The sequence below is a fragment of the Passer montanus genome, unplaced genomic scaffold, assembly GCF_014805655.1.
Source record: "Passer montanus isolate IOZ18808 unplaced genomic scaffold, ASM1480565v1 scaffold41, whole genome shotgun sequence".
Taxonomy (NCBI): domain Eukaryota; kingdom Metazoa; phylum Chordata; class Aves; order Passeriformes; family Passeridae; genus Passer; species Passer montanus.
The window spans coordinates 7401276-7413961 of NW_024368930.1; the positions used below are offsets into that span (position 1 = coordinate 7401276).

General features: G+C 56.5%; 1 protein-coding gene across 6 annotated transcripts in view; it reads right to left on the reverse strand.

Annotated features, from left to right (window-relative positions):
* Nucleotides 1-124: 124 nt before the first annotated feature.
* NOL4L (nucleolar protein 4 like) overlaps nucleotides 125-12686 on the reverse strand; it is a 61930-nt gene continuing 49368 nt past the window's right edge. For all 6 annotated transcript variants that reach the window (XM_039719362.1, XM_039719363.1, XM_039719364.1 and 3 more), the window contains 6 exons: nucleotides 9511-9782; nucleotides 8929-9114; nucleotides 8657-8848; nucleotides 8448-8570; nucleotides 7987-8188; nucleotides 125-5175 (listed from right to left, as the gene is read on the reverse strand). In XM_039719362.1, the coding sequence (XP_039575296.1) occupies nucleotides 4976-5175; nucleotides 7987-8188; nucleotides 8448-8570; nucleotides 8657-8848; nucleotides 8929-9114; nucleotides 9511-9782 (1175 nt within the window). In that variant the 3' untranslated portion in view covers nucleotides 125-4975. The remainder of the gene's footprint in view (nucleotides 5176-7986; nucleotides 8189-8447; nucleotides 8571-8656; nucleotides 8849-8928; nucleotides 9115-9510; nucleotides 9783-12686) is intronic.

Below are 12686 nucleotides of genomic sequence, written 5' to 3' on the forward strand. Positions count from 1 at the left end.
CGCCAGCATCCCCACCCCTGGGCAGCTGCATTTCCATGGAAGCTGCAAACCCCACCCTGGACCCTCTGGGTCTTCTGATGATCAAATCAGGAGATGGTATCTATACAGTGCTTGAAGAGGAACATTCATGGATGCAAAGGTTTATTATACTTAGTGAATAAAGCTGATAACGAAAAATCAGTATTTTCCATGAGGGAGAACTTCGCACAAACTTCAATGAAAACTTTTTTTTTCTTTTTTCTTTTTTTTTTCTCACAAAAACCAGACACTTCACAAAATTAATTTTGTCAAAATATAAGTTAAGCATAAAACTGGTGCCTTGCCCCCTTTGTGAGTGCTGCCACTGCTCTCTCTGGTACCCACGCTGTCTGTTACGGAATGGAAAGCACAGCTTATGTCAACAGGAATGAGAGATGGTTTGGTTTGGGGTTTTTTTCCTTCCTTTTAACACGTAAATTTAGGTCCCGCTCTGGTGACTGATGGCACCAACCTCTCGCACAGGGCCTGGGGCGAGGGGCGGCGCTGGGGCCAGCAGCACCCAGCGGGGCTCGACAGTGGAGGAGAAAGCCCTTTTTGTTATACAGTGTTTATTAAGTAGATTCAGTCTTATATATGATATACAGATTCAAAAGAAAAAAAAAAAAGGATTCCACATACTTATGAAATCAGTGCATTTAGCAAGTAATACCATGGAGATAACAGCTCGATTAACAGCTCATTGGTCTTTGTTAAGTGAGGGGACAGGGAGTTGGCCTGTGCTAATCATTCCACAAACAGAACAGAATTAAGTTGCATCACATATATAATAGACACACATTCTAAGAATTAAAATATTAAGCCACATTTACTGGAAAAATCCACAGTATATAACACAAATAACTCTTATCAAGCTCGTTGAGGAGGAAGTGCTCATCTGCTTAAGAGCCACATGAAGTTGCATAGGTGCCTATCTGCAAAAATATCATTTCCAAAGGAATCAATTGATTAAGCAATAAAGTGTCACCTTAGTAGCTGGATTAAGTGCCATACGCTTTCTGTGTGAGCCCTCGGGAAAGCAGCAGCTTCCCAAAGAGCCTCTCCTGCCTCGCTGGGAGCCTCCCGTGGGACCGCGCTCCCACCTCCACCCCGAGCAGCAGCCGGCTCGGGCGAGCTCACCCCCTTCCCCAAAGCATTCCCAATTCTGCCAGGAGTGTTTCCTCCTGGGCCCCTGCATCAGCTGGACCCTGCGGGCAGCACCGCCCTCCCACCCGTGCGGGAGGAGGAGGAGGATGGGGAGGCAGCAGCACTGCCCACATCTGGTGCTTCGGAGCTCTGGATCAGCTCCCGATTGGAATTGCAGCCGATCCGTAAAACTACAGCGTGGGGGGGGGGAGATACAACAGCTTGTGCAAAACCCAAAATTGCTTAAAGGGTGTGCGGGTTTGGTGGGGTGCCCCTGGGCGGGCGCGTGGCGCTGGGTGGGTGAGGCTGTGGCTGGGTTAAGCAGATGAACTGGGTGAGGGGCAGCTTCCTCTTCAACAGCAGGTCTGGCAGAACACACGGGGTCGGGAGTTCTGTACATGTAAACAGTACACTTTCACTGAGTCCAAAATTAGGAGCAAAAATACAAAGGTTCACATTGGTCTTAGGTAGATACAGGCGAAGAACTGAGCTGTGCAGCTCCGAAACAACTGAACAAAAGTTTCTAAAGCACCACTAAATTATATAAAAATCAGACCATGGACGGATTGTAGTTGGTGTCTGGTGAAATACTATGCTACCTTGTAAAAAGTTTTACAAAAAATTACAAATCAAAAGTATATTAACCCTCTGAGTTCAAAGCAGCATTTTTTTTTTTTTCATGAACTGGTACTAAATCCGACGGCCGCTCCGGGAGGGAAGTGGCCCTTGGGATCGGGGAGGTACAAGTTACATCTGCTCACAACCCTGGGAACGCTCTCCCATAGAGAAACAGCGTCATGGGAACCGCACATCCAGGGCAGGATGGGTGTGTTGAAATTAAATAAAATTTAAAAAAAAATAAAAATCTCTTTTTTTCGACCAGTGATCAGCTTTTCTTAACCAAACCCAAGACCATCCAGACCATTTGCTAACCCAGCATTCTCCTTCCACCTCTCAGATATCTGGAAAGCCGGTGTATTCTGCTCCTGCTTGTTCCTTCTTGTTGAGAACCTGGACTAGCAATTCCTGACCCCGTCCTGCCCAGTGAGAGTGCAGGAATGTGGCTGAGAACAGTCCTGGAGCACAGGGAGCCACGGTGGAGCACGGAGCAGCTGCAGAGCACGGAGATGTCTGTGGAGCTCATGCCAAAGGAACCAGAACGCTGTGGCTCACAAAAAAAAAAAAAAAAAAAAAAAAGAAAGAAAGGGGAAAAAAAAAAAAGAAAAAAAGATCCCTCACAGAAATTCGGAGTCAATCCCGTTTGTTTTACAACTTGTCCCAGATGTGGCTGTCACCAGGGCTTTGGGAATCTGAGTCTGTACCATTCAGCTGCAGGTTATGAACATCAGGTGCTGGGACAGGACCGTGTTGGGCTCCCTCCTTCGGTGTCCTCTACAGCAGTTTGACCACGTGTGAGAGCTCCTGAACTTCCACATGTGCCGAGACAGGTTCAGAGGTGATCAGGAATGACTTGGATAAATAGAACTTAACCCAACTGTGGATGTTGGTGGTCTGTCCACGCGTCCCCGGGTTACCTCTGTTTCAGTACAAACTGATGGCAAGCTTATGGCTAAAGGTTCCTCTGCCTCTGCCGAGGAGGGAGGCACCGGCGAGGGCGGGAGACCACGGAGAGGGAGAATCCCAGGACAGCGATTGTCTCTGCCTCTCCTGCCTGAACGGTAAGACTTTTCACAAATGGCTGCAGTTACAGATTTTGTCAAAGGTTTGTTACTTCATGGTATTCACACAAAAATAAATATTTACATAAATTCCAAGTATGGGAGGATGCAGTGGACAAACCAAGCAGGCTTCTGAAGTGCTGGGGAAAGCGTTAAGTCTGAGCCCTGGCTGGGGGCTGGCATCCCCGGGGCCCCCTCCCCACTGCTGCGGGCAGGAGGGGATGGATGTGGCCACGATGCTCCTGGTTCCAGCATCGGGTCAGGTCTAAGAGCCACCATCACCTCGTCTCTGCACTGAACCCTCAGCTGCACCCCGCAGCGAGGGGCTGGGTCCCTTTTCTCCAAATGCTATGGAAAGTTTAAGGTTTGGGGAAAACAGTCAATGCAATGGTTGATCCCTTCTGCTGTGGGGCCAGGCACACCTGGCCTCAGGAGCCAGCAGCTTTTTCTGATCTGAGACTAAAAGCAGGGTAAAGTTCTATTTTTCTTCCAGTGTGTGGAGCATCATGGGGTGCAGAGGGTACACGGGAACTGCCCGGGCCTGCTCCTGGCCAGACCAGTGGCTGCTCAAGCCTGTGCCACCAGCGTTGGCCCCTGGAGCAGCAGCCCCTGGCTGCTGGCTCCAAGTGGCCAAAAAATAAGATAAAAACTGGCTCCAAACCAAGAAAGTTTCTACCTACAAAACAGATTTACACTTATCGAATTTCTATCTCGTGGTGTGGCCTTCAGCCAGGTGGGGGGGCTGCGGGGGACAGGGAGCAGCGGGACCCTCGCTGGTCTCTGCACAGCTCCAGAGCACGTTGCACTGCTGGGCTGGGCTCAGCACCCCTGGCCCGAGCGAGGTCCCTGGGTTAGCAGCACTGGCAGTAGGTATTGCACTGAGCAAAACGAAGTGCATCATTGTGGGGGGTGGAAACAGGGCAGAATGGTCACTGGGCTACGGTTCTTCCACACTTTGGGAACTGTGGGCTTGTTCCAGGACTGTGAGCAGGGAGGGGGAAGGATCCTGGCCCCCGGAGAGGGCTTTGTCAGTTCTGCTGCTCAGTGCTGCCCGCAGGAGCGGGCGGTCACCACCCCAGCTCCCCTCGGGGTGAGCCCTGCCCTGCCTCACGGCTGCAGACGGAGCAGAGCCGGGAGCAGCAGGACCCAGCCGGAGGTTCCAGCCTCCTCGGCACGATCCCCATGTCTGCAACGCTCACTGGCCCCCAGGACTGGCACCGCCAGTCCTGGAAGAAGCCCACAATGGAGTGTGAGGTAGAGTACGGATGGTGACCGCAAGACAGTGTTTCTCAGGTGTCTCCTTCCTTTCTTCCTTCCTTCTCTTATCTGCAATGACTTTAATGAGTGCGAGATGTCCTTCCAGCCGGAGGTCTGCCGAGCTCGCCGAGTCTCTGCGGGAGGTTCAGACCCCACTGCTGCTATGGGACCTCTTAGAACAAAGGCCTAAGCAGGACGCTTGCGCTGCTGTTCAGCTCCCACCTACGCTCACCGGAGGCTGAGCAGCCTCGATGTCAAGGGCTGGATGGCAAACTTGCTCCCTGGGGGACAAGGGTTCACCAGAGAAACAGGCAGAGCTGCCTGGAAATTAGTAGTGTAGTGATATGGAATGTGTTATTTCACAGGAATAAATTCCTTCTGATCAGACAGACAAAAAACTGGCAATCTGTACAAACTCAAAAGAATCCATTTTCAGAAAAATAAATTACTAAGGGGAGAGGAGGGTCCATTTCTCAATAAATATGTGATTCAGCTCACCTAAGACTTGGAAATTATCCAGGGATGGGAATCTAACATTTGGGTCCACAAAGGTTATTCTAAGTACATCTGCAGCCCCAAACCTCCCCAGGCTCCCTTCTGCCCTTCAAAGTCCCACATCCTTCCAAGCTGCAGGGTTGGCTTCTGGTCGGCCGGAGGCACGGGTGTTGGTACGGTTCCAAAACGTGTCCTTGTGCCCGAAGTCCCAGGTGCTTGGAGTGTAAAAGAAAACAGGTCTTTTGGATCCCACCTTCTAAAACTACATGTGCCCACCACGCGGCGGGAGGACGATGGTGGTCCTGAGCAGGACGCCGCTGGGAGCCTCTCTCTAGCAGGTATAAATTGTCTTGTCGACCGAGGAGCGATGCAGACACGGGGAGTCAGTTCTGCTGTAAAATGAGGTTTTCCAGTTCGTCTGCAGAGCGGAGCAGGAACGCCGCCGACTCCCGGTAGCCGGCGATGAGCTGCCGCACGGCGCTGATCTCCGTGGGGCTCAGCTGGGCCGCCTGCATGCCCCGGCTGCTGCTGTTGGAGGGGGCTGTGCTGGACGCCCCGCCTTTCATGCTGAGATCGGTCGGACCTGCCAAGGAAAAGTGAGAGGGAAGCTCAGGCATAGCAAACTTTCCTGTGCTCATCCTGTGGTGATCCCAGACCTCTGCACCGCTTGGGAGGTGCCCACAGTGCCTGGATAACGGGAGGAGCTCCCATCCCACAGAGCAGCCACTCACTGCCTCTGCAACAGGAACACAGGTCCAGAGGAGCCCACAGAGATGCTGCAAAGGTTGGAGCACCTCTGGTAGGGGGACATGCTGAGGGAATTGGGGTTGCTCAGCCTGGAGAACAGGAGGCTCTGCAGAGACCTCAGAGCTCCTTTCAGTGCCTAAAGGGGCTCCAAGAGAGCTGGAGAGAGACTTTGGACAAGGGCATGGAATGACAGAACAAGGGGCAACGGTTTCAACCTCACAGAGGGCAGGCTTAGATGGGATACTGGGAAGAAATTCTTCCCTGTGAGATTGGTGAGTTTCTGGCACAGGTTGCCCAGAGAAGCTGTGGCTGCCCCATCCTTGGAAGTGTTCAAGGCCAGGCTGGACAGGGCTTGGAGCAATCTGCTCTCGTGGAAAGTGTCCCTGCATGTGGCAGGGGGTTGGAGTGAAGTCAACTTCAAGGCTTCTTCCAAACCAAATAATTCTGCAATTCTACAAAGAGGTTTCAGAGCCAATATGACAAAAATCCCATCCTGCAGCCTGGCACACAGCTCTGTGAAGAGAGGGTCTGCTGGGAGGTAAGCCAGCTCCTGTTGGCACCTGCACCATCAAAATCACCTTCCAGGTCATGGTTTTCCCTCTGCATATGGGGACTAACATCCCACATGGGCTGTGCTTCCCTGGTTTATCTTGATGAGTGACCTCAGAAAGTAAAGGCAGGGGAAAAGATGGACTTAGCTTCATGTTGGACTAAGTAAGAGAAGCAAAACAAAGAGCAGGAAACACACAATCAACTGGAAATGAAGAGGGAAATGCCAGAAGATGTACTAGAAATGTGATAGTAGTCAGGGAGAGGAGGCTGGTGAGGCTGCAGCCTGGAGGGAAGGAGAGAAGACACTGAACCAATCCCTGGGCTGTGAGCTGAGTGCTGCAGGCGGATGGAGCAGTTGGTGATGCTGGAGAAAGGCTTTGGGATGGCTGAGCCCTGCTGGGTGGCCTGACTCAGCCATGGGACACCAGGGACACAGAGCAAGGACTGGGTGCTGTGGCTGTTTGCAAACCAGGATGGGAGGATTCAGCTGCCCTGAGTCCAGGTGGGTGGCACTGCTGATGGTGGCAGGGAGGGAAGCTCATCGCCCCGGGGGGGATGGAAAGCATTCAAGGAAAGCAATACTGGAGCTGCGGGAGGAGCAGCACCAGCAGAAGTGCTCCATGCCAAGAGAACCAGAGCTTCAAAGCGGGGGAGGAGGAGGAGAAGGAGGAGGAGGAGGAGAAGGAGGAGGCTCTCATGCGAAAGCAATTTCACTGGGCAGAAAAGGCAGCAGTAAACTGAGCCTGAGCTTGTTTCCCAGCTCACCAAGGGGGAAGGAGCTGGGAGCAGGGATGTGGGCTTCAGCAAGAATTGCCTGAGGTGGGGGATGGAGGGTGAAGACACTTCTGGGCAGAAAAGCCCTGCGGGGCCTCTGCTCAGAGGGAGGAGAAGACGCAGCTCCTTGCAGAGTGCTCTTTCCTTTGAAGGACTGGGCAAGAGCTTGGGAAAAAGACAACTGCAAAACAGAGGTTTAAAAATCCCCTAAAAAGAAATAAGGCCAGGTGCTGCACCCAGGGCCTGTTTCCTCCTCCAGGGACCTTCCCGCATGTTCCCTGTCTCACATGGAGGAGCCAAAGGAGGGTGCCTGGCACTGGGGACCGGGTGACTGTGCTGTTCTGGGGAGGAACCATTGCTGTGAGGATTAGGTCTCAGCAGCTGGAGGCCGGGACAGGATCTTTATTCAGGGTTAAGAAGCATTAGGAAGGGATGATAAGAGTTAATCCCAGACAGGCATCTCTCAGGCCTCCGGAAATCACATCCTTCCAAATCCTGGCTCCCGTCGGGGTGGGCTGGGGCAGGAGCCCAGAGTGCACCAGGACAGGCAATGGCAACCCAGGGACTGCAGAAGGACTGGACAAGGACTGGCAAGGGATCCAGCCCCTCCTGCCACCACTGCTGGAGGACAGAGCCAGAGGGAGCACTTGGTCTCATCCCAGACCTCTTTCTCCAGGTGTGGGCGAGTCACCAGGTACTTTGGAGCCTTCCTGTGTGCCCTGCTCCAGGATACTCTGCTCTGTTCACTTGCTCCTAATCTGAAGCTCTGCCTACGCTCTCCTTCCACCTTACGGCCCTGCAGCATCAGTCCTGTTTTCTCAGCTGTTCCCAGGCAGTCCCCAGCCCCTCAGAGCCCTCCTGAGCTGTGGCTGTGCCCCCCACCCTGTCCCCATCCCCGGGAGCAGAACGGCTCATACCAGCAGGAGATCAGGGCAGTGATAGGCACCCGCCCCTGTTAATAATTAACAGAGAATCTGGTACGAATTCTCCTTTTTTTTTTAAGTGACACTCCTTCCCTCTACCAGTGCCACCCAAACCGTCCTTCCAAGTGCAGTTCAACAATTAACCACCTGCTGATGACGTGAGCAGAGCCACCAGACAGAAGGGACAAGAGGGGATTTCAGAGCAGCTCTGTGCAGCGGTGGGAGAGGTGCTGCCATGACTGGGAGCTCTGTGGGAGCTCTGGGAGCAGCTCCTGCCTCTCCTCCAGCAACCAGCTCAACCCCACAGCTGGGGATGCCAGGAACCCTGGTGCACTGCCCGGGCATGGGGCAGAGGTGATGCCAGGTGAGCTCCCCGTGCCCCTGGCACAGCCACTCACCATTACTGTGGTTGCCTGTCTGGAGGGATGCAGGGGGCTGCAGGCTGCCCCCCAGGGACCCGTAGCCACGGTAGCTGTAGTTCAGGCTTCCATTGATGTAGACTGGGTCTTGGGAGTAAGATGAAGCTGGCAGTGAGTAGGAGGAGTGGGTGATGGCTGTGGAGTCTCTGGAGTGCTGCTTGTCTAGAGCGATCGGTTCGTCCTGCACAGGGGAAACACAGACCCACTCCAGCAAGGAGCCTGGCTGTCCTCTGTGGCCAGCAGGATGGACAGGGCAGGGATGCCTGGTGTCCTGCACTGCAGTGTGCCCAATCCAAACCATCACTCCCATCCCTACTGGCCCCAGGACACACCACAGGGCTCTGTCCTGCAGCCCCTCAGATTTTCAGAAAGACTTCTGACCCCACCACAGGACACCACCAGGTCTGCTCCCCACCCACCTCCAGCTGCCAGCACCATACCTGGGAGGTCTGGTAGATCTCCAGCCGCATCCTCTTGGCTGCTTTCCGCGTTTCGCTCTCGCAGGCGGCGGCCAGGATGTTCTCTGCCATGGCTGAGGTCAGGTGAGGCGGCGTGGGCCTGGTCTGCAGGGACACAAGCAGAGAGGATGCTCAGGATGTGCTGCTCTGGGTGCTGGGACTAAGGGCAGGGCACTGGGGTGGCCACTCACCATCTCCATGCCGTTCTTCTTCATGCGGCGGCAGGACTTGAGGTAGGTGCGGATGCGCTTGCGCGCCCGCTCCTGGAACTCGGGGAACTGCCGGCTGCAGGACTCGATGATGGCCTGGATCTTCTCCTTGGGCTGCTTGGAGATGGGAACCATCCGGTCCAGGTTCTCGTCCACAAAAAGGCGCACGAACATCTGCAAATAGAGAAGACAGGCGGTGGGAACCCTGAGACAGAAGGCAGGCGGGCTCACCCTCCCTGTGGAGCTCTCCTTACATTGAAGGCCTTTAGCCTCTCCGGGTCCATCCCCTCCGAGTCATTGATCTTGTCATTGTCTTCATGGTCGTCGTGGTCATCGTCGTCTTCATCAGCTGTGGGGGCCCTGCCGACAGTCAGGTCCTCGGGGCAGCCGCTCACCTCTGTCTTGATGGAGTCATAGCTGCCAGAGCTGTACGGCGGGGACTGAGAGGAGACAGGGGTTACCACCAGCAGCTCTCACCTCATGCACCTGCCCTTTCTCCTTGTCTTGCTACGTCTGATCCCTCCCCTGCAACCCAGGGAGATGAACCCATGGCCAGGCTCCCCTGCGTGTCACCTCCTGCCTGCTTTGGGCAGCGGGGAGCATGGTGGCCTCAGCGAGCCTGTGATAACCTGGTGGCCCCATGACAGCTCTGGCTGGTGAGGCCATAGCTCTGCCTGTGGGAAACACTGTCTGACCCAGCATGAATGGGCTCCTTGTCACATGGTGGCTGTGGCACAGCTGGTCAGGGGTGAGGTGAGCCCACTGCAGTGCCCAGCTCTGAGGCAGCTGGGGTGTGGGGCGCATCCCTGGCTCTCCCAGAGCATCCCAGGCCATACCTCTGCTGTGGTCTTCACCCCGTACTTGACCCTGCTGCGCAGCCCGTCGGCACTGCAGCTGTCGGACTGGTAGGAAGGGGTGATGTGGGCAGGCGTGAGCTTGTCGCAGAGGTTGATGGGCTGGTCGTCAGCCGAGGCCGTGAAGTCCATGGGGGCTGTGGTGCCATTGCCGTTCATTTCGGGGAAGGCGCTGTCGCCCTGCGTGCTGCTGGAGGTGGAGGGGTTCAGGGTGGAGGAGCCATTCCCGCTGCAGCTCTCTGATGAGGAGTCGTCTGCAAGGAAGGATGTGTGTCAGCCCCTTGGCACCCTACGACCATCTTCCCGAAACTGCTCTGGGCTCACTTGGTGGCTGAGCTGCCCCTGGTTGCCAGGCTGGCACTGCTGCACTTTGGGCCCTGGTATGCAGCAGATGCTGGTGTCCATGCCTGCAAGGCCACTGTCACAGGGATCCACTCCCTCATCCCTCAAAGCACAACAGGTGCTGCCGTGCCCCATGCCCGAGCCACCCATCCCTCTGCAGGTGACAGTCCCCACGCCTCCGCCCTAGGCTATGGTGCCTGGGCTTGAATAAGAACTTTGGAATTTGGTCCTTTTCAGTTTCTGTTTGCATTGCAGGGAGGAGAAAGGGGCACTGCCTCTCCCTGCCAGGTCCCCTGCCATCCTCCTGGCCCAGTTTGGGGCTGGGTGCAATGGGAAGTGACAAGTTCCAGCACTGGTGGTTAAGGGACATGCAGTTCTGCAGAGTGCTGGGCCATGGAGATGACACATGAGGACAGGCTCACTTGGGTGGGAAAACCCTGAATCCATGGTGCCTGGAAGCAGCATTAGGAGCTCTGCTCACAGCTGGCACCACCCAGCAAGGCTTCTCCTTGGCATGCTGCTGCAGGGAGGGGACAGGGGCTGCACAATGTCCTTCCTGTCTCATTCAAAGCCCAAGTGACCTACACCCTACATGCACACTCCTGTTCCCAGTTTCCACATGCCCTAGAGCCATCCCCACAGCACATGCAAGGCCTTTTCCCCACCACACAAACAGGTCAGGGCCCTGGCAATGGCGGTGCCACGCACACCCAGTGCACAGACCTTGGCTGCACTCACACCCCAGGCCCTGGCACCATCCCCCTGCCTGTGCCTGCTCCCACCACGGCGGCTCCCGAAGAACAGCCCAGCAGTGGCAGAGAGCCCAGCACTGCCTGCACCCACCCTGCCTGCACCTGGCCAGGGAGCCCAGCCCTGGGGCCAGGCACGACATTTCAAACTGCTCAGCCTGTTCCCTTCCCTCCCCCTCGCCGCAGTAAATCCTTTATTTCATTAGGTGCCTCTGCGAGAGGGAAAGGGCGAAGCACGTGGGAGCCGCTTCCTGCGCCAGCGTGTGCCGGGCTGAACAAAGAAGCTGTCGGCAGCGACGAGCAGATGGCCGTCCCCGCGCCCGGCCCGGCCACCGTGGGACAATGGGCCGGGGCTGTGGGGCGGCCGCAGCCCCGCGCCGATGGCTCCTGGCACATGGGTGCCAGGTCCAAAGGTGTGCAGGCGCAGGGATGGTGCCCAGCTGCTCCATCCACCCTCCTCCTCCCCCTGCCAGCACCTGCGGGAAACTTTCCTGCGAGGCTGGGCGAGCGCTGCGGTGACCCTGCGGTGGCCCAGGACTTTGTATCCCTTAAAATAAACACACTTGAGGACACTCGGGCATCCCAGCCGACCGTGGGGCCGGCCGGGGCTGCTGCTGCGTGTCCCCAGTCACCCCGCCACGGGCGCCAGCGCTCGCTGCCCAGCCCCGCGCCTGCGCCAAGGCGGCTCCTGGCCCCATGAGCCCCTAAATTAAAAGGGCCCTACTGGAGCTCCCCGCCCAGCAGAGCTCCCTCCCCCTCCTTTCCCTTGCGCTGATCCACTTATTCGTCTGAGCGATGACCAGAGCTGACCTAATCCCGGGGTGGTGTTTATGTGCCGGGTGCTCCGGGCCGGTGGCAGGCGTCACCCGCCCCACCACGGGGCTGGGTGCTGGCAAAAGCCCTTGGTGCCAGCTCTCTGTGCCAGGGAGTGCGGGGCTCCAGAGGCGCTCAGCAGCCAGCACTTATCCAGGGGCACCCTCCAAGCTGCCTCTCCAAAGCGAGCTCCAGTCTCCTGTCCCAGTGTTTGCAGTGGTGGGGCTGCAGTGGGTGGCTGCATCCCACACCACGTCCACATGTTCCTGCTGCATCTGGAGGGGCAGGGTGTTGGGGGCACTGCCATCTCCTGCCCCCACACCCCTCCTGGCCCAGGGCACTGGTCTGGTGCTGAGTCCCCCAGGGTTTTGCTGTCCCTCGGCAGGGTGCAGGAGCAATGCTGGCTTGGCTGTGTCCCCAGCAGGAGCGGGCAGGTGGCCGGGGGCACAGAGGCCTCCCTGCCCAGGATGGCGGCTGTCCCTCCCCCAGCACTGCTCTCTGCGCCAGGGGAGATGGGGCTCCCAGAGGGAGGCTCCAGTCTCATCCAGCGATGCCTCTTGGAAGGATTAAGGAGAATTATTCCCATGCATGGAGGCACGAGCTGTAGGGCAGGCCCTGCCATGGGCCCGGGCACAGCCACAGCAACAGCGCTGGGCCAATCGCTGCCGTGGCCAGGATGATGGTGGGCACCTCCTCCCTCAGCTCCCTGCACCAGCAGGGCTGGGGGCCCACCATGGCACAAAATCCCTGCCAGGTAAGGGCACCAAGAGAGGCCTTTGCCTCTCTGGTTACCTGGGAGAAGAATGTGCAGGTGCCCTGAGCACTCCCAACCTGACCTGCACATCCCCAAACCTGTCCTGGGCATCCTCAACCTCCTCTGGGCACCCCTGCAGGGATGAAAGCATCCTCAGCCTGCTATGAGCAACCCCAGACATCCCCAATCTGCCTTAACTACCCCCACTCCCCCTGGGCATCCCACTCTGCCCTTGCCCATCCACCTCCAGCCTCCTCACAGCCCCCAAGTCTGGCCCCCCTGTGACAGTCCTGCACTGGCTGCTGACACCAGACAGGATCCTGGGGGTGACACCTGGACCTCCCCGATTCCTCCACGTCTCAGGTTTTCTTTTGTGTCACACAAAACACACACAGCAGCAGCTGCACGTCAGGTTTCCACCCGATGCTGCTGCATTTATGAACCCTGGGTTTGTTACAGGCAAAAGATATTGCAAACAAAGAAGAAGATGTCTCTAGAAA